The sequence below is a fragment of the Anomaloglossus baeobatrachus genome, chromosome 9 (genome assembly GCF_048569485.1).
Source record: "Anomaloglossus baeobatrachus isolate aAnoBae1 chromosome 9, aAnoBae1.hap1, whole genome shotgun sequence".
Classification (NCBI taxonomy): Eukaryota; Metazoa; Chordata; class Amphibia; order Anura; family Aromobatidae; genus Anomaloglossus; species Anomaloglossus baeobatrachus.
The window spans coordinates 59,492,189-59,513,553 of record NC_134361.1 but is presented as its reverse complement, the minus strand read 5'-3'; the positions used below and the strand labels follow the sequence as shown (position 1 = coordinate 59,513,553).

The following is a 21,365-nucleotide window of genomic DNA, read 5'->3' as shown; positions in this document are numbered from 1 at the left end:
GATATGTTCCATACATGATTTTGGATATCTGCTTATTGCTTTATTCAAATGATTTTTTGTCTTTGCCTTTATTTATTTCTGTTATTTTGTTTAAGAATTTCAATAAAAATAGAATGAACACAAATCTACAAGAAGAAATACAGTAACAAACGTGGCAAATATGCACCATGTGCACTCAGCCGAAGAGAAATATTGCAAATTGAAAACCATTATAGATGCAATATTTTAATCTTGGTATTTCTTCCCAAATCTACAAGCAAAAACGACAGCTTGGGTCAATATGTGTCACATGCCTGAGCTGTGAAGTCCTAATCTAAATCAGGATCCAAAAAAAAACCAAAAAAAAAAACAAACCTACCTCGACGTAAAAAAAACTAACGCCAAAATCCCATTAAAAATAAAAAAAACAAAAATATTATATAATATATACATACATATACACGTAAACTAAGTTACTCGTCTAGGAAGGCAAGATTTCCCATAGGAAATCATTGGAATGTAGACAAATCGTTCCACAACTTGTTCAATGTGCCATCCTGGTCCCCTATTGCGCGTGCACACACACACACACACACACACACACACACACACACACACACACACACACACACACACACCTCACTTTACCTTCTGTTCCCTCGCCGGCCTCCTGGTTCTTGTAGTTCGCCGGTACGGGATGTGTATCGGGTAACCATTGCGACCGATGCCGGACCTTCCGCTGACATCAAAAGGCATGAGCCGCTTGCCTCTGATTGATCAGTGCACTGCCTTTGAGTAGCAGCTGACAGTGGAAGTTCCTACATCGTCGCGATGGTTGCCCAAGACACGTAACCGGAAGTGTGTGCGGTGAGTATTTACTCGTACAAAAAACCTTGCTCGTAAACAGTTACAAATTTACAGCAAGCTTTGCTCATAGCGAAATACTCGCACACCGGGTTACTCGTAAACAGAGGTTCCACTGAACTATATGTATAATACATAGATCGCTGCATACTTCCCTTCATAGAAATTTAGGAAAGTTTCAAATTGTGAATTAGAAAGTTTGTACTTTGTTAATAAGCCACTTAGGTGTAGAAATACTACAAAAACATGGATGTTTAATGTACCACCTCCATGAGACAACACTTGTAGCGTGTGAGTGCAATGTAGGACAGACACTCACCATGCGTTTGCCACGTTTCATTTCTTGTATCACAGTTTTTATGTCAAAGTCCCCAACTTCGGCCCTTGAGGTTGTTGTTAGCTGGACTGTACCAGAGGAGAAAAGCTAGAGGGGAGAAAATAAATAAATCTTACAATTGTTTAGTCCAAAAGGACAGCTATTAACCCCTTTTAAAAAATACGCAGCACAAATAAAGGACACCTATAATTTTCACAATCAGTTTTCCCTGGCTTTGTAGCTCACTACGTTTACTCAAGAAGTGCAATATAGTCAAAACTGCAAACATCGCTCTGACAATTATGAGCGACCTCGCTTGCAGGGCTAGCGATACACAATGTATAAGAGGAGGCCATATACTATATGGCATCTAAACATAAGCTTATTGCTACATAAAAAAGATAACCTCAAGCAAACTTGTCAAGAAATGAACCAATAAACTTATGGTGATTAATCCTTAAAGGCAACCAACCATCAGAACTTTACCACAAAGTAAAGCCGGAGTTACACTGACGCTAGGAAACTGAAAGTGTTGATTTGTTTACTTCACAGATTGCTGAAAATTCTTTAATCCAAGACCTAGAAACGCTCTGCTCGTTTGATTGCCGTGTGCATCTGGACGGGACTATGTGGGTCGGGTCCTGCGTTCTTATTCAGCCCCATTGTTTGCCTGGCTTGTCTCCCCAGTCGTCATCACCTTTTCATTTATGTCCCGTGCACGCACAATAGCATTGGGAAGAATCTAATCAACTTTTCACTAAGGGGTACTTCACACACAGCGAGATCGCTGCTGAGTCACGTTTTGTGTGACCTCATTAGCGATCTCGCTGTGTGTGACACTGAGCAGCGATCTGGCCCCTGCTGTGAGATCGCTGCTCGTTACACACAGCCCTGGTTCGTTTTTTTATGGTTGCTCTCCCGCTGATAAGCACACATCGCTGTGTGTGACAGCGAGAGCAACGATCCTGAATGTGCAGGGAGCAGGAGCCGGCGTCTGACAGCCTGCGGTAAGCTGTAACCAGGGTAAACATCGGGTAACCAAGGTGGTTACCCGATATTTACCTTCGTTACCAGCCTCCGCAGCTCTCACGCTGCCAGTGCCGGCTCCTGTTCCCTGCACACACAAAGCTAAGCGGTGTGCACTGGTAACTAAGTTAAACATCAGGTAACCATATCCGATGTTTACCTTAGTTACCAGTGTCCGCAGCTTCCAGACGCCGGCTCCGTGCAAGCGCAGCGTCGCTTGCACGTCGCTGCTGGCTGGGGGCTGGTCACTGGTCGCTGGTGAGATCTGCCTGTTTGACAGCTCACCAGCGACCATGTAGCGATGCAGCAGCGATCCTGACCAGGTCAGATCGCTGGTGGGATCGCTGCTGCGTCGCTAAAGTGTGACGGTACCCTAAGACTCTGTCGGAGTCTGCACCATCTTCGTGTCAGTGTTCACGTGTCCGATTTTTTTCCTTGGATCAAGTGGTTCGCACTAACACTGATAATTGTCAGATATATCTCACTGTGGGATGATACACAACAAAAAAAAAAAAAAAAAAAAAAGGGGAAGGAGGACAAGGACCAAGCTGATGAAGCCTTGATTAGACACTGATGAAACCTGGATAGTTTGTTTTTTTTGTTTTTGTTTTTTGTGCACTGGCACTATCAGGCTGATTCTATAAATACCTGTAGTGGTCAGCTTGGATGTTTAAGTTTTGAAATCCAAGAAAGTAATAAAAAAAACAAAATAAACAAACAATCAACAGCTTCTTGAGTGACAGCAGCTGAGGATCAGATAATATCTAGGGGGGGGTATTCAGCGTTATGCCCTCCCCATGAAAAAATTGGCATAAGTATTAATATACAATTGATTTAATTTTTGACTTGCAGGACCTGTGGTGAGGTCATACCCATGTGACCAGAAGGAGTGGGGCCTCAGCCAATAAAGCTGAAACCAGGAAGCAACATTTTTCTGTTGGCTGAGGCCCCGCCCCTTCTGGTCACATGGGTATGACCACACACAGGTCCTGCAAGTCAAACATTAAAGTGATTGTATAATACTTATGGTAATTCTAACAGGGGAGGGGATAACTCTGAATACCCCCCCCAGATATTATCCCATCCTCAGCTGCTGTCACTCAAGAAGCTGATTATTTTATAAACTTTACTTTCTTGGATTTCAAAGCCTAAAAACATCCAAGCTGACCACTAATGATATGTAGAGACTCAGCCTGATAAAGCCAGTATAGCACTGGCTTTAAGTTATATACGAAAATCCTGGCGATTGGTTCCCTTTAAAGGTTCATTTCACCAAAGTTGGAATATTTCCATATTTGCATGATTTTTTTTTGCAAAAAATCCAGAGATCGTAGCAGGAAAAGAAGGGAATTTTGTTTACTTACCGTAAATTCCTTTTCTTCTAGCTCCTATTGGGAGACCCAGACAATTGGGTGTATAGCTTCTGCCTCCGGAGGCCACACAAAGTATTACACTTTAAAAAGTGTAACCCCTCCCCTCTGCCTATACACCCTCCCGTGCATCACGGGCCCATCAGTTTTGGTGCCAAAGCAGGAAGGAGGAAACTTATAAATTGGTCTAAGGTAAATTCAATCCGAAGGATGTTCGGAGAACTGAAACCATGAACCAAAGAACAATTCAACATGAACAACATGTGTACACAAAAGAACAACAGCCCGAAGGGAACAGGGGCGGGTGCTGGGTCTCCCAATAGGAGCTAGAAGAAAAGGAATTTACGGTAAGTAAACAAAATTCCCTTCTTCTTTGTCGCTCCATTGGGAGACCCAGACAATTGGGATGTCCAAAAGCAATCCCTGGGTGGGTAAAGAATACCTCGATAAAAAGAGCCGTAAAAACGACCCCCTCTTACAGGTGGGCAACCGCCGCCTGAAGGACCTGCCTTCCTAGACTGGCATCCGCCGAAGCATAGGTATGCACCTGATAGTGTTTTGTGAAAGTGTGCAGACTCGACCAGGTAGCCGCCTGACACACCTGCTGAGCCGTAGCCTGGTGCCGCAATGCCCAGGACGCACCTACGGCTCTGGTAGAATGGGCTTTCAGCCCTGTAGGAACCGGAAGTCCAGACGAACGGTAGGCTTCAAGAATCGGTTCCTTGATCCACCGAGCCAGGGTTGACTTGGAAGCCTGCGACCCCTTACGCTGGCCAGCGACAAGGACAAAGAGCGCATCAGAACGGCGCAGTAGCGCCGTGCGAGAAATGTAGAGTCTGAGTGCTCTCACGAGATCTAACAAGTGCAAATCCTTTTCACATTGGTGAACTGGATTAGGACAAAAAGAAGGTAAGGAGATATCCTGATTGAGATGAAAAAGGGGATACCACCTTAGGGAGAAATTCCGGGACCGGACGCAGAACCACCTTATCCTGGTGAAATACCAGGAAGGGGGCTTTGCATGACAGCGCTGCTAGCTCAGACACTCTCCGAAGTGACGTGACTGCCACTAGGAAGACCACCTTCTGCGAAAGGCGTGAAAGAGAAACATCTCTCATCGGCTCGAAAGGTGGTCTCTGAAGAGCCGTTAGCACCCTGTTAAGATCCCAGGGTTCTAGCGGACGCTTGTAAGGTGGGACTATGTGGCAAACCCCCTGCAGGAACGTGCGGACCTGCGGAAGCCTGGCTAGACGCTTTTGAAAAAACACGGAAAGCACCGATACTTGTCCCTTGAGAGAGCCGAGAGACAAACCCTTGCCCATTCCGGATTGAAGGAAAGACAGAAAAGTGGGCAAGGCAAACGGCCAGGGAGAAAGACCCTGATCAGAGCACCAGGATAAGAAGATCCTCCACGTCCTGTGGTAGATCTTGGCGGATGTCGGTTTCCTGGCCTGTCTCATAGTGGCAATGACCTCTTGAGATAACCCTGAGGACGCTAGGATCCAGGACTCAATGGCCACACAGTCAGGTTGAGGGCCGCAGAATTCAGATGGAAAAAAGGCCCTTGAGACAGCAAGTCTGGTCGGTCTGGTAGTGCCCACGGTTGACCCACCGTTAGATGCCACAGATCCGGGTACCACGACCTCCTTGGCCAGTCTGGGGCGATGAGGATGGCGCGGCGGCAGTCGGACCTGATCTTGCGTAACACTCTGGGCAGCAGTGCCAGAGGGAGGAAAGACATAAGGCAGTCGAAACTGCGACCAATCCTGAACTAATGAGTCTGCCGCCAGAGCTCTGATCTTGAGACCGTGCCATGAATGACGGGACTTTGTTGTTATGCCGGGACGCCATTAGGTCGACGTCCGGCGTTCCCCAGCGGCAGCAGATCTCTTGAAACACGTCCGGGTGAAGAGACCATTCCCCTGCGTCCATGCCCTGGCGACTGAGAAAGTCTGCTTCCCAGTTTTCTACGCCCGGGATGTGAACTGCGGAGATGGTGGAGGCTGTGGCTTCCACCCACAGCATGATCCGCCGAACTTCTTGGAAGGCTTGACGACTGCGTGTGCCGCCTTGGTGGTTGATGTACGCCACCGCCGTGGCGTTGTCCGACTGAATTCGGATCTGCCTGCCCTCCAGCCACCGCTGGAACGCCTTTAGGGCTAGATACACTGCCCTTATTTCCAGAACATTGATCTGAAGGGAGGACTCTGCCGGAGTCCAGGTTCCCTGAGCCCTGTGGTGGAGGAAGACCGCTCCCCACCCTGACAGACTCGCGTCCGTCGTGACCACAGCCCAGGATGGGGGCAGGAAGGATTTTCCCTTCGACAAAGAAGTGGGAAGAAGCCACCACTGAAGAGAGGCTTTGGCTGCCCGAGAAAGGGAGATGTTCCTGTCGAGGGACGTCGACCTCCTGTCCCATTTGCGTAGAATGTCCCATTAGAGTGGACGCAGATGAAACTGCGCAAATGGAACTGCCTCCATTGCTGCCACCATCTTCCCTAGGAAGTGCATGAGGCGCCTCAGGGGGTATGACTGGGCTCGAAGGAGAGATTGCACCCCTGTCTGTAGTGAACGCTGTTTGTCCAGCGGTAGCTTCACTATCGCTGAGAGAGTATGAAACTCCATCCCGAGGTAAGTCAGCGATTGTGTCGGTGTCAATTTTGACTTTGGGAAATTGATGATCCACCCGAACCTCTGGAGAGTCTCCAGGGCAGTGTTCAGGCTGTGTTGGCATGCCACCCGGGAGGGTGCCTTGACTAGAAGATCGTCTAACTAAGGGATCACCGAGTGTCCCTGAGAGTGTAGGACTGCCACCACTGTTGCCATGACCTTGGTGAAGACCCGTGGGGCTGTCGCCAGGCCGAAAGGCAGTGCCACGAACTGAAGGTGTTCGTTTCCGATGGCGAAACGCAGGAAGCGCTGATGCTCTGGTGCAATCGGCACGTGGAGATAAGCATCCCTGATGTCGATTGATGCTAGGAAGTCTCCTTGGGACATCGAGGCGATGACGGAGCGGAGAGATTCCATCCGGAACAGTCTGGTTTTCACGTGTCTGTTGAGCAGTTTGAGGTCCAGAACGGGACGGAATGATCCGTCCTTTTTTGGCACCACGAACAAGTTGGAGTAAAAACCGCGACCACACTCTTGAAGGGGAACAGGGATCACCACTCCTTCTGCCTTCAGAGTGTTCACCGCCTGAAAAAGAGCATCGGCTCGCTCGGGGGCGGAGATGTTCTGAAGAAACGAGTCGGAGGACGAGAGCTGAGCTCTATCCTGTAACCGTGAGACAGAATGTCTCTCACCCATCGGTCTTGGACATGTGGCAACCAGGCGTCGCAAAAGCGGGAGAGCCTGCCACCGACCGAGGATGCGGTTTGGGGAGGCCGAAAGTCATGAGGAGGCCGCCTTGGGAGCGGTTCCTCCTGCGGTATTTTTAGGACGTGACTTAGACCGCCATGAATCAGAGTTCCTCTGGCCCTTCTGTGGCCTGTTGGACGTGGAGAATTGAGATATGGCTGAGGGCCGAGAGGACCGAAACCTCGGTTGTATCTTCCGTTGCTGAGGTCTGTTTGGTTTGGACTGGGGTAAGGACGAGTCCTTTCCCTTGGATTGTTTAATAATTTCATCCAATTGCTCGCCAAACAGACGGTCGCCAGAAAATGGCAAACCGGTCAAGAACTTTTTGGAAGCAGAGTCTGCCTTCCATTCGCGTAGCCACATGGCCTTGCGGACTGCCACTGAATTGGCGGATGCTACCGCTGTACGGCTCGCAGAGTCCAGGACGGCGTTCATGGCGTAGGACGAAAAAGCCGACGCCTGAGAGGTTAAAGACACAACCTGCGGAGTAGAGGCACGTGTGACTGCATTAATCTCAGACAGACAAGCTGAGATAGCTTGGAGTTCCCATACTGCTGCGAATGCCGGAGCAAAAGACGCGCCTATGGCTTCATAGATGGTATCATCAGGAGCTCTATTTGCCTGTCAGTGGCATCCTTTAGCGATGAACCATCTGCCACTGCTACTATAGATCTAGCCGCCAGTCTGGAGACTGGAGGATCCACCTTGGGACACTGAGCCCAACCCTTAACTACTTCAGTGGGGAAGGGGTAACGTGTGTCATTAAGGCGCTTAGTAAAGCGCTTGTCCGGAAACGCTCGGTGCTTCTGGACCGCATCTCTGAAGTTGGAGTGATCGAAAAACGCACTCCGTGTACGTTTGGGAAACCTAAATTGGTGTTTCTCCTGCTGTGAAGCTGACTCCTCTATTATTGGAGTTGGAGGAGAAAGTTCTAGCACCTGGTTGATGGACGCTATAAGGTCATTTACTATGGCGTCCCCTTCGGGTGTATCCAGATTGAGAGCAACGTCAGGATCAGAGTCCTGATCTGCCACCTCCGCTTCATCCTCCAGAGAGTCCTCATGCTGAGACCCTGAGCAGTGTGATGAAGTCGAGGGAAGTTCCCAGCAAGCCCGCTTAGCCGGTCTGGGACTGCGGTCAGTGTCGGAGTCCTCACCGTGGGACCTAGGAGACACCCCAGGAGCAGTTTGCTGCGCCGACCGAGGGGGGCCTGGGGGCAATGATTCAACAGTGCCCGGGGCCTGTGTTACCAGTCTGGACTGCAAAGCTTCTAGTATCTTAGCAGACCATCTGTCCATAGACTGAGCCATGGATTGTGAAAGAGACTCAGAAAGTTTCTCAGCCAATACTGCAAACTCTGTCCCTGCCACCTGGACAGTGGAAGCCGGCGGTTCTACCTGAGCCGAGGGTCCCACCAGTGCCCGAGGCTCCGGCTGAGTGAGTGTCACAGGGGCCGAGCATTGCACACAATGAGGGTAGATGGAACCTGCAGGTAACATAGCCGCACAAGAGGTACAAGTTGCAAAATAAGCCTGTGCCTTGGCACCCTTGCTTTTTGCAGACGACATGCTGTTGTCTCCTCTTAGAGCAATCAGTGAGGGTATATAGCCAAAAGCAAATAATGCGGCCGAACAGAGCAAATGTATACACAATATATATATATATATATATATATATATATATATATATATATATATATATATACACACACACACACACACACACACACACACTTCGGCACCTAGGGGGGCCAGCACCTTGGTAACTGGTGCAGCTTACCGACCGCCCTCAGCGGTTGTGTGTCCACCAGATTCCCTGCCTGGGCCTCCCAGCGCTGTGGAGCTCTGTCTGAAGTTCTCCACCGGCAGCAGCGATGATAACAATGGCTGCCAGCGTTCTGAGAGGAGGAGGGAGCCGTGGGCGTGCCTCAGAAAGTGCGGGAATCTGGTGCCCCACAGTGCTCAGTGAGGGGGGAGGAGGATACTAAGTATGCTCCAGCCCTCACCGCTGACGTCCAGTCTAGCGTCCCGCCCTTACCCCTGACTGGCAGGCCCGGGAATATGCGGTACTAGGCCGCAGAAGCCGGGGACTCGATTTATAAGCGCGGCCGGCAAACAGGCGCGGTCGGCGCGGTAGTCCCGGCGACACAAAACACACAGCAGCTGCTGCAGCGTCCGATACACAGGCGCTCTATGCGCCGTCCCCAAGGGGACACACAGTACCTCTGAAAAGCAGGGCCTGTCCCTGATGACATCCAGTCTCCTGTCCGTCAGATTCCCTCAGGGGCTGCGGAGGGAGCCCGGTCCCAGTGCATGGTGACCGGTTAGGATCCCACTTCTCCCAGAGCCACTAAGGGATGGGGAAGGATAACGGCATGTGGCTCCAGCCTTTGTACCCGCAATAGGTACCTCAACCTTAACAGCACCGCCGACCATAGTGGGGTGAGAAGGGAGCATGCCGGGGGCCCTGGGGCCCTCTTTTCTTCCATCCGATAAAGTCAGCAGTTGCTGCTGACTAAAATGTGGAGCTTGCGTGAATGTGTGCCTCCTTCAACACAAAGCATAAAACTGATGGGCCCGTGATGCACGGGAGGGTGTATAGGCAGAGGGGAGGGGTTACACTTTTTAAAGTGTAATACTTTGTGTGGCCTCCGGAGGCAGAAGCTATACACCCAATTGTCTGGGTCTCCCAATGGAGCGACAAAGAAATGCTGAGTAGAAGTTTGAATGGTTGAAAAATGCTGCAGAAAACACTGACAGAATTTACATGCTATGTCTTGGCTAAAGCAGAGCAAGGCTCCAAATATTGAGGATTGAGAGGAGCGTGCATGAGATTTTTAAAATATCATTGATTATGCTGGTACTGTAAAATGCTGCGGATTTTATCCACCACAATTTGCCGCAAACATGCCACGTGTGAAAATACACCAAGATCAAAGTCTGGTGAGAGTCTCTCTGCCGCTGATTCAGTACATCTGAATGCAATGTTACTGATGTGTGCATTGTAGATGGGCTGCGCTTGTTTAGTCTACAGTCAGGGTAGCTGCAAAGTTACATTTTTCTATCCCTGCCTGCTCTTTATATAATAGCACCAGCTTTTTACTTCAATGTAACAAAAAAAAACAAAACAAAAAAAAAAAAAACAAAAAAAAAAACACACCCACAACCAGGACTGTGGATTATACTTTGACAATTGTGTGCAGCTACAGTGAGAAGAATAATGTGTTATGCTCACAGCCTGTGTAGGGGCAGCGAGCGGGATTGCTGGACCCACTGGGACCACAGGGGGACCCCGGGCTTAACCCTTAGTGGGAGGGGTTGACTAAGGTGGACGCCAGGTACCACTCCCAGGGCAGTGATCAGGACTGTGACAGCTGATCCTCAGGATAGGTGACGGACTCAGGAATAGACTGGTACAGGTCGGGTGACTGAGGCAAGCTAGACAGGTGGGTATGGGCAGGAATAGTGGGCATGGCAAGGGTACAAAAAAGGTATGGGAAGGCAGGTACTGTAGGCGGACACAGGGTTAACAGGACAGGAGCTCAGAACCTGACAACTAGCTAGGTAGCAAACAGGAGACTGACTGAGTGACTAACTAGAGGCATTGTGCAGGCACCTCCCCTAATGGGAGGCTGCCTTAAATACACAGTGCCTCTCAGCCATAATCTTAGAGGTATTTCCTGGAAATTGCACCCTGTTCCTTTAAGGGGGAAGGCCAGTGTGAGCGCAAGTCTTAGGAGCACTCCCAGGAACCCTGTGCAGCATATACAGGGCCCGGGAGGGGAAGGAGGCAGCACACTACGTGGATGGCCGTGCGGCAGCGAAAGCGGATACGACCCAGTTGGGGCGATGAGCAAGTCGGCGTCTCTGCAGAGATAATGATTGACTACACGCACAGCCCTCTAATAACAGTTACAGACACAAACAGGAGGTAAACCGTATTACTAACTCTTCAGTGAACCATCCACATAAAAGAAGGGAATTTTGTTTACTTACCGTAAATTCCTTTTCTTCTAGCTCTAATTGGGAGACCCAGACAATTGGGTGTATAGGCTATGCCTCCGGAGGCTGCACAAAGTATTACACTTAAAAGTGTTAAGCCCCTCCCCTTCTGCCTATACACCCCCCGTGCTCTCACGGGATCCTCAGTTTTGGTGCAAAAGCAAGAAGGAGGAAAAAATTATAAACTGGTTTAAAGTAGATTCAATCCGAAGGAATATCGGAGAACTGAAACCATTCAACATGAACAACATGTGTACACAAAAAAACAGGGGCGGGTGCTGGGTCTCCCAATTAGAGCTAGAAGAAAAGGAATTTACGGTAAGTAAACAAAATTCCCTTCTTCTTTGTCGCTCTATTGGGAGACCCAGACAATTGGGATGTCCAAAAGCAATCCCTGGGTGGGTAAAATAATACCTCGTAATAGAGCCGAAAAAACGGCCCCTTCCTACAGGTGGGCAACCGCCGCCTGAAGGACACGTCTGCCTATGCTGGCATCCGCCGAAGCATAGGTATGCACCTGATAGCGTTTCGTGAAAGTGTGCAGGCTCGACCAGGTAGCCGCCTGACACACCTGCTGAGCCGTAGCCTGGTGCCTCAAAGCCCAGGACGCGTCCACGGCTCTGGTAGAATGGGCCTTCAGCCCTGAGAGAACCGGAAGCCCAGCCGAACGGTAGGCTTCGAAAATTGGCTCCTTGATCCACCGAGTGAAGGTTGATTTGGAAGCCTGTGACCCTTTACGCTGGCCAGCGACAAGGACAAAGAGTGCATCCGAGCGGCGCAGGGGCGCCGTACGAGAAATGTAGAGTCTGAGTGCTCTCACCAGATCTAACAAGTGCAAATCCTTTTCACATTGGTGAACTGGATGAGGACAAAAAGAAGGTAAGGAGATATCCTGATTGAGATGAAAGGGGGATACCACCTTAGGGAGAAATTCCGGAACCGGACGCAGAACCACCTTGTCCTGGTGAAAACCAGGAAAGGGGCCTTGCATGACAGCGCTGCTAGCTCAGACACTCTCCGAAGTGAAGTGACTGGTACTAGAAAAACCACTTTCTGCGAAAGGCGTGAGAGAGAAATATCTCTCATTGGCTCGAATGGTGGTTTCTGAAGAACATCAGCACCCTGTTCAGATCCGAAGGTTGTAACGGTCGCTTGTAAAAAGGAACGATGTGACAAACCCCCTGCAGGAACGTGCGCACCTGTGGAAGTCTGGCTAGGCGCTTCTGGAAAAAACACAGAGAGCGCTGAGACTTGTCCCTTAAAGGGAGTCGAGCGACGAACCCTTTTCCAGTCCAAATTGAAGGAAGGACAGTGAGGGGGGCAAGGCAAATGGCCAGGGAGAAAAAAAAAAAACCCTGAGCAGAGCACCACGACAGGAATATTTTCCGCGTCCTGTGGTTAGACCTTGGCGGACGTTTGTTTACTAGCCTGTCTCATAGTGGCAATGGCTTCTTGAGATAATCCTGAAGACGCTAGAATCCAGGACTCAATGGCCACACAGCCAGGTTGAGGGCCCCAGAATTCAGATGGAAAAAACGGCCCTTGAGACAGCAATTCTGGTCGGTCTGGCAGTGCCCCCGGTTGGCCGACCGTGAGATGCCACAGATCCGGGACCACGACCTCCTCGGCCAGTCTGGAGCGACGGGGATGACGCGGCGGCAGCCGCGGCAGTCTGCCGTGATCTTGCGTAACACTCTGGGCAACAGTGCCAACGGTGGGAGCACGTAAGTAAGCTGAAACTGCGACCAGTGTTGAACGAAGGCGTCTGTCGCCATAGCTCTGGGATCTTGAGACTGTGCCATGAACGTCCTAATTGTGGTGCCGGAACGCAATTAGGTCAACGTCCGGCATGCCCTAGCGGCAACATATCTCGTGAAACCCGTCCTGGTGAAGGGACCCTTGCTCTGCGTCCATGTCCTGGCGACTGAGAAAGTCTGCTCCCAAGCGTTCCACGCCTGGGATGTGAACTGCGGATATGGTGGAGGCTGTGGCTTCCATCCACAGCAAAAGCCGCCGGACTGTAAGCCACCGCTGTGGAGTTGTCCGACTGAATTCGGATCTTCTTGCCTTCCAGCCACTGCTGGAACGCTTTTAGGACGAGATACACTGCTCTGATCTCCAGAACATTGATCAGAAGCGAGGACTCAATGGTGAGTCCACGTACCTTGAGCCCTGTGGTGGAGAAAAACTGCTCCCCACTGAAACCTACTCACGTCCGTCGTGACCACTGCCCAGGATGGGAGAAGGAAGGAATTTCCCCTCGACAATGAAGTGGTATGCCTGAGAGAGGGAGACGTTCCTGTTGAGGAATGTCGGTTTCCTGTCTCCTTGCGTAGGAGTCCCTTTGGAGAGCACGCTGATGAACACCGCGTGAAAGGGACTGCCCCCATTGCTGTCACCATCTTCCCGAGGAAGTGCGTGGGGCGCCTCAAGGGGAGTGACTGACCTAGAGATTGCACCCCCGTCTGGAGTGAACGGTGTTTGTTCAGCGGAAGCTTCACTATCGCTGAGAGGGTATGACAACTCCATGTCAAGATATGTCAGTGATTGGGCCGGTGTCAGATTTGACTTTGGAAAATTGATGATCCACCCGAAAGTCTGGAGAGTATCCAGAGTAGCGGTGAGGCTGTGCTGGCATGCCTCTTGAGAGGGAGCCTTGACCAGCAGATCGTCTAAGTAAGGGATCACCGAGTGACCCTGAGAGTGTAGGATCGCAAGTACTGCAGCCATGACCTTGGTGAAAACCTGTGGGGCTGTCGCCAGGCCGAACGGCAGTGCCACGTACTGCAGGTGTTCATCTCCGATGGCGAAGCGCAGGAAGCGCTGATGCTCTGGAGCAATAAGTACGTGGAGATAAGCCTCCTTGATATCGATCGATGCAAGGAAATTTCCTTGGGATATTGAGGCGATGACGGAGCGGAGGGATTCCATCCTGAACCGCTTGGCTTTTACATGTTTGTGGAGCAGTTTTAGGTCCAGGACAGGACGGAAAGATCCGTCCTTCTTTGGGACCACAAACAGGTTGGAGTAAAAACCGTGACCCTGTTGCTGAAGAGGAACCGGGATCACCACTCCTTCTGTCTTCAGAGTGCCCAGCGCCTGTAGAAGAGCATCGGCTCGCTCGGGAGGCGGGGACGTTCTGAAAAATCAAGTCGGAGGACGAGAGTTGACTCTATCCTGTGACCGTGAGACAGAATGTCTCTCACCCAACGGTCCTTAACCTGTGGCAGCGAAATGTCTGAAAGGCGGGAGAGCCTGCCTCCGACCGAGGATGTGGTGTGAGGGCCGTAGGTCATGAGGAAGCCGCCTTGGTGGCGGCACCTCCGGCGGTCTTTTAAGGGCGTGCCTTAGACCGCCATGGATCGGAGTTCCTCTGACCCTTCTGAGGATGTTTGGGAGAGGAGAATTGGGACCTGCCCGTGCCCGGAAAGGACCGAAACCTCGACTGCCCCATTCTCTGTTGGGGTAATCTTGGTTTGGTCTGGGGTAAGGATGTTTCCTTTCCCAGGATTGGTTGATGATTTCATCCAGCCTCTCACTAAACAAACGGTCGCCAGAAAATGGCAAACCGGTTAAGCACTTTTTTGGAAGCTGAATCTGCCTTCCATTCCCGAAGCCACACGGCCCTGCGTATTGCCACCGAATTGTCGGCTGCAACCGCCGTACGGCTCGCAGAGTCCAGGACAGCATTTATAGCGTAGGACGCCATGCCGAAGTTTGAGAGGTTACAGACGCCACTTGCGGCGCAGACGTACGTGTAAGTGCGTCAATTTGCGCCTGACCCACTGCAATAGCTTGGAGCGCCCATAGGGCTGCGAATGCTGGAGCAAAAGGCGCGCCGATGGCTTCATAGATGGATTTCAACCAGAGCTCCATCTGTCTGTCAGTGGCATCCGTGAGCGAATCCCCATCTTCAACTGCCACTATGGATCTAGCCGCCAGTCTAGAGATTGGAGAATCCACTTTGGGACACTGAGTCCAGCCCTGACCACGTCAGGGGGGAAGGGATAAAGTGTATCCTTAAAGCGCTTGGAAGAAACGCTTATCCGGACAAACTCGGTGTGTCTGGACTGCCTCTGAGACGTCAGAGTGATCCAGAAAACCTACTCGCTGTACTCTTGGGGGACCTTGAGAAGGTGACCCTTCTGCTGGATGAGCCTGAGAGAGAAACATCCAGCATCATTTGTATGGACGCAATAAGAGCATTCACTATGGCGTCCGCCTCAGGGATATCCAGGTAGAGAGCAGCATCAGGATCAGAATCCTGATCAGCTACCTCCTCTTCTGATACAGAGAGTCATTTCTCTGAGACCCTGAACAATGTGATGAGGTCGAGGGGGTGTCTAAGCGAGCTCGCCTAGGCGGTCTGGGACTGCGGTCCGTGTCAGAGACTTCACCCTGGGACCTATGAGACACCCCGGGGGAACATTGTTGTTCCAACTGAGGGGAATATAGGGCAGTGATTGTACAGTGCCCATGGTCTGAGATACCAGTCTGGACTGCCAGCTTCTAGTATTTTAGCCATAGTCTCAGAAAGTCTGTCAGTAAAAACTGCAAACTCCGTCCCTGTCACCTGGATCTGTTTGGTTGTTGTCCCTGGGACCCCTTGAGCAGAGGCCAGAACAAATGCCACAGGGGTCCACCATGAGGGTCAATGGAACCTGCCGGATTGCACATGCGGCGCTGGCAGCGTAGTAAGCCTGTGTTTTGTTGCCCCTTGAGCCACACCACAGGGTATATGACCAGAAAATTGACTGTGCACCATACAGTGTAAAGTATAGCAAAGATATAAACTCTAAACACACTACTACACCAGTGAAATCAGCACCTCAGGTGCTGCTTACCACCCGTGAAAGCGGTTGTGTGGCCCCCTGAACTCGTGCCTGGGTCCCCCAGAGTTTGTCTCCCCTCTGCAGCGTCCTAGGAGCTGACAGTAATGGCTGCCGGCGTCCTGAGGAGATATGAGGGAGTCGTGGGCGTGACCGAGAAAATGCGGGAGTTGGAGTCACAGTGTGCACAGTGAGGGGGGTGGAGTATGCTAAGCATGCTCCAGCCCTCAGTGCTGCTCGTCCTGTGCAGCGTCCCGCCCTTCCCCTGACTGGCAGGGCTGAGGGCGGGAAGAACGGAGACTAGGCCCAAAAAGCCGGGGACTCTAGTTATAAGCGCGGCCGCCGTAAAAGCGCGGCCAGCGCAGAGTCCCCGGCGCACTACAAGTCCCAGCCGCGCCTCAGTAAAAACAATGGCGGCGGCGGTCAGCGCGGCCGTCCCCATACACAAATACACTCAGCACCGCTGCAGTGTATAATGGCACCAAAGGCGGTCAGCGCCGCAGTCCCCGGTGCACTAGCACACCCAGCAATGCTGGAGTGCTGCTGTGCGCGGTCCCCACGGGGACACAGAGTACCTCAAAGATGCAGGGCCCTGTCCCTGATCGATACCCGGCTCCTATCCAGCAGGCTCCTCAGGAGTAGTGGATGGAGCACGGCCTCAGTGCCTGGAGACCGATCCTGGATCCCACTTCACCCAGAGCCCTAAAGGGGATGGGGAAGGAAAACAGCATGTGGGCTCCAGCCTCCGTACCCGCAATGGGTACCTCAACCTTACAACACCGCCGACAAAGAGTGGGGTGAGAAGGGAGCATGCTGGGGGCCCTATATGGGCCCACTTTTCTTCCATCCGAAATAGTCAGCAGCTGCTGCTGACTAATCTGTGGAGCTATGTGTGCAGGTCTGCCTCCTTCGCACAAAGCAAAATAACTGAGGATCCCGTGAGAGCACGGGGGGTGTATAGGCAGAAGGGGAGGGGCTTAACACTTTTAAGTGTAATACTTTGTGCAGCCTCCGGAGGCATAGCCTATACACCCAATTGTCTGGGTCTCCCAATAGAGCGACAAAGAAACTAAAAATAGCTTTATAATTTATCCTTTTTAATGAGTACATTTAAAAACAAAAAAAAAACAAAAAAAAAAAAACCCAAAAAACTTATTTACTGCCAGAAAGCAGGTTTTGTCTGCGGAAGAAATGCTGCAAATACAACGTGTGGCCATAGCCTAAAAGAACAGATCTGTTTTATTGGTTCACATGTCAAGAAACTGATGTCTGGGTACATACCATGCACTTGTAGTGAGCTGCTGCTTTTTTTGCATTAAATATATGAAGCTTTCCTCTTGTTTCATTCTCTTCATCGCCAGCATGACAGAATCCACATTTTGGTCCACTGTCACTGGGACTGCTTCTGTGGGGTGACCTGTCTCTCTGTAGGAAGAAAAAAAAAAAAAATCTAAAATAAAATATTAATTAAATAAATTTTTATATTATATATATATATATATATATATATATTTATTTATATTTATATTTTTCTACTTGCAACAGCCATGATCGTATCAGAGTCCCTCTTTATTTTTTGTTAGTTTTTGCTCGTACCATTCACTTGGGGACAGACTGAGCTATAACTGCTGCCACGTGGAGACTAACGAGCTGAGCTACTCAGTTTCTACCTAGTGAAGGAACATTAAACAAGTCCTTGTTCACACACTGCGTTTTTACCCGTGCTTTTTTTTGTGTTTTTCTGCAGAAATTTGAGAAAATGGTTAACCTTTCTGCAGATATTCCCCAGCAAAACTTATTGAAAAAGAAGGGAATTTTGTTACTTACCGTAAATTCCTTTTCTTCTAGCTCCTATTGGGAGACCCAGACGATTGGGTGTATAGCTACTGCCTCCGGAGGCCACACAAAGCATTACACTAAAAAGTGTAAGGCCCCTCCCCTTCTGGCTATACACCCCCCGTGGGATCACGGGCTGCTCAGTTTTAGTGCTAAAGCAAGAAGGAGGAAAGCCAATAACTGGTTTAAACAAATTCACTCCGAAGTAACATCGGAGAACTGAAAACCGTTCAACATGAACAACATGTGTACCCGAAAACAACCAAAAATCCCGAAGGACAACAGGGCGGGTGCTGGGTCTCCCAATAGGAGCTAGAAGAAAAGGAATTTACGGTAAGTAACAAAATTCCCTTCTTCTTCGGCGCTCCATTGGGAGACCCAGACGATTGGGACGTCCAAAAGCAGTCCCTGGGTGGGTAAAGAAATACCTCATGTTAGAGCTGCAAAGACAGCCCTCCCCTACGGGGAGGCAACTGCCGCCTGCAGGACTCTTCTACCTAGGCTGGCGTCCGCCGAAGCATAGGTATGCACCTGATAATGTTTGGTGAAAGTGTGCAGACTCGACCAGGTAGCTGCCTGGCACACCTGTTGAGCCGTAGCCTGGTGTCGTAATGCCCAGGACGCACCCACGGCTCTGGTTGAGTGGGCCTTCAGCCCTGATGGAACCGGAAGCCCAGCAGAACGGTAGGGTTCAAGAATTGGTTCTTTGATCCATCGAGCCAGGGTGGCTTTGGAAGCCTGCGACCCTTTGCGCTTACCAGCGACAAAGACAAAGAGTGCATCCGAGCGGCGCAGGGGCGCCGTGCGGGAATGTAGATTCTGAGTGCTCTCACCAGATCTAGCAAATGCAAATCATTTTCATACCGATGAACTGGATGAGGATAAAAAGAAGCTAAGGAATATCCTGGTTAAGATGAAAAGAGGATACCACCTTAGGGAGAAACTCCTGAATGGGGCGCAGCACTACCTTGTCCTGGTGGAACACCAGGAAGGGAGCCTTGGATGACAGCGCTGCTAGCTCAGACACTCTCCGAAGAGACGTGACCGCTACCAGAAAGGCCACTTTCTGTGAGAGTCGAGAAAGTGAAACATCCCTCAGAGGCTCGAAGGGCGGCTTCTGGAGAGCAACTAGTACCCTGTTTAGATCCCATTGATCTAACGGCCGTCTGTACGGAGGGACGATATGACAAACCCCCTGCAGGAACGTGCACACCTGAGAAAGTCGTGCTAGACGCTTCTGAAAAAACACGGATAGTGCCGAGACTTGCCCTTTAAGGGAGCCGAGCGACAAGCCCTTTTCCAACCCAGATTGCAGGAAGGAAAGAAAATTAGGTAACGCGAATGGCCAGGGGGATACTCCTTGTGCAGAGCACCAGGATAAGAAAATCCTCCACGTTCTGTGGTAGATCTTAGCAGAAGTGGACTTCCTAGCTTGTCTCATGGTGGCAACGACCCCTTGGGATAATCCTGAAGACGCTAGGATCCAGGACTCAATGGCCACACAGTCAGGTTCAGGGCTGCAGAATTCCGATGGAAAAACGGCCCTTGGGACAGTAAGTCTGGTCGGTCTGGTAGTGTCCACGGTTGGCCCACCGTGAGATGCCACAGATCCGGGTACCACGACCTCCTCGGCCAGTCTGGAGCGACGAGTATGACGCGGCTGCAATCGGATCTGATCTTGCGTAGCACTCTGGGCAAGAGTGCCAGAGGTGGAAACACATAAGGGAGCCGGAACTGCGACCAATCTTGCACTAAGGCGTCCGCCGCCAGAGCTCTTTGATCGCGAGACCGCGCCATGAAGGCCGGGACCTTGTTGTTGTGCCGAGACGCCATTAGGTCGACGTCCGGCACCCCCCAGCGGCGACAGATTTCCTGAAACACGTCCGGGTGAAGGGACCATTCCCCTGCGTCCATACCCTGGCGACTGAGGAAGTCTGCTTCCCAGTTTTCTACGCCCGGGATGTGAACTGCGGATATGGTGGATGCCGTGTCTTCCACCCACATTAGAATCCGCCGGACTTCCTGGAAGGCTTGCCGACTGCGTGTCCCTCCTTGGTGGTTGATGTATGCCACCGCTGTGGAGTTATCCGACTGAATTCGGATCTGCTTTCCTTCCAGCCACTGCCGGAAGGCTAGTAGGGCAAGATACACTGCCCTGATTTCCAGAACATTGATCTGAAGGGTGGACTCCTGCTGAGTCCACGTACCCTGAGCCCTGTGGTGGAGAAAAAACTGCTCCCCACCCTGACAGACTCGCGTCTGTCGTGACCACCGCCCAGGATGGGGGTAGGAAGGATCTTCCCTGTGATAATGCGGTGGGGAGAAGCCACCATTGCAGAGAGTCCTTGGCCGTCTGGGAAAGGGAGACTTTCCTGTCCAGGGAACTTGACTTCCCGTCCCATTGGCGGAGAATGTCCCATTGAAGTGGGCGCAGATGAAACTGCGCAAAGGGACTGCCTCTATTGCTGCCACCATCTTCCCTAGGAAGTGCATGAGGCGCCTTAAGGGGTGCGACTGACCATGAAGGAGAGACTGCACCCCTGTCTGTAGTGACCGCTGCTTGTCCAGCGGAAGCTTCACTATCGCTGAGAGAGTATGAAACTCCATGCCAAGATACGTTAGTGATTGAGTCGGTGACAGATTTGACTTTGAAAAGTTGATGATCCACCCGAAACTCTGGAGAGTCTCCAGCGCAACATTCAGGCTGAGTTGGCATGCCTCTTGAGAGGGTGCTTTGACAAGTAGAGAGGGTGCTTTGACAAGTAGATCGTCCAAGTAAGGGATCACCGAGTGTCCCTGAGAGTGCAAGACTGCTACCACTGCCACCATGACCTTGGTGAAAACCCGTGGGGCTGTCGCCAGACCAAATGGCAGAGCTACGAACTGAAGATGGTCGTCTCCTATCACGAAACGTAGAAAACGTTGGTGTTCTGTAGCAATCGGCACGTGGAGATAAGCATCTTTGATGTCTATTGATGCAAGGAAATCTCCTTGAGACATTGAGGCAATGACGGAGCGGAGGGATTCCATCCGGAACCGCCTGGCGTCCACATGCTTGTTGAGCAGTTTTAGGTCCAGAACAGGACGGAACGAGCCGTCCTTTTTTGGAACCACAAAGAGATTGGAGTAAAAACCTTGCCCTTGTTCCTGAAGAAGAACAGGGATCACCACTCCTTCTGCTCTTAGAGAGCCCACCGCCTGCAGAAGGGCATCTGCTCGGTCGGGATGTGGGGAAGTTCTGAAGAACCGAGGCGGAGGACGAGAATTGAACTCTATCCTGTACCCGTGAGACATAATGTCTGTTACCCACCGGTCCTTGACCTGTGGCAGCCAAATGTCGCAAAAGCGGGAGAGCCTGCCACCGACCGAGGATGCGGAGGGAGGAGGCCGAAAGTCATGAGGCAGCCGCCTTGGAAGCGGTTCCTCCGGTTGCTTTCTTGGGGCGTGAGTGAGCCCGCCAGGAATCTGAGCTCCTTTGCTCCTTCTGAGTCCCTTTGGACGAGGAGAATTGGGCCTTGCCCGAGCCTCGAAAGGACCGAAACCTCGACTGCCACCTCCTCTGTTGAGGTTTGCTTGATCTGGGCTGGGGTAAGGAGGAGTCTTTACCCTTGGACTGTTTAATGATGTCCGCCAATTGCTCACCAAACAGTCTGTCTACAGATAATGGCAAGCTGGTTAAACATTTTTTGGAAGCAGAATCCGCTTTCCATTCCTTTAACCACAAGGCTCTGCGCAAAACCACAGAGTTGGCGGACGCCATTGAGGTACGGCTCGTAGAGTCCAGGAC

The 21,365-nt window shown here is 51.0% G+C and overlaps 1 protein-coding gene across 1 annotated transcript in view; it reads right to left on the bottom strand.

Annotated features, from left to right (window-relative positions):
- PHF6 (PHD finger protein 6) overlaps positions 1–21,365 on the bottom strand; it is a 91,174-nt gene that overhangs the window by 23,264 nt on the left and 46,545 nt on the right. Inside the window, exons 7-8 of the mRNA XM_075322663.1 lie at positions 17,024–17,167; positions 1,163–1,267 (exon numbers count right to left, since the gene is read on the bottom strand). Coding sequence (XP_075178778.1) covers positions 1,163–1,267; positions 17,024–17,167 — 249 coding nt within the window. The remainder of the gene's footprint in view (positions 1–1,162; positions 1,268–17,023; positions 17,168–21,365) is intronic.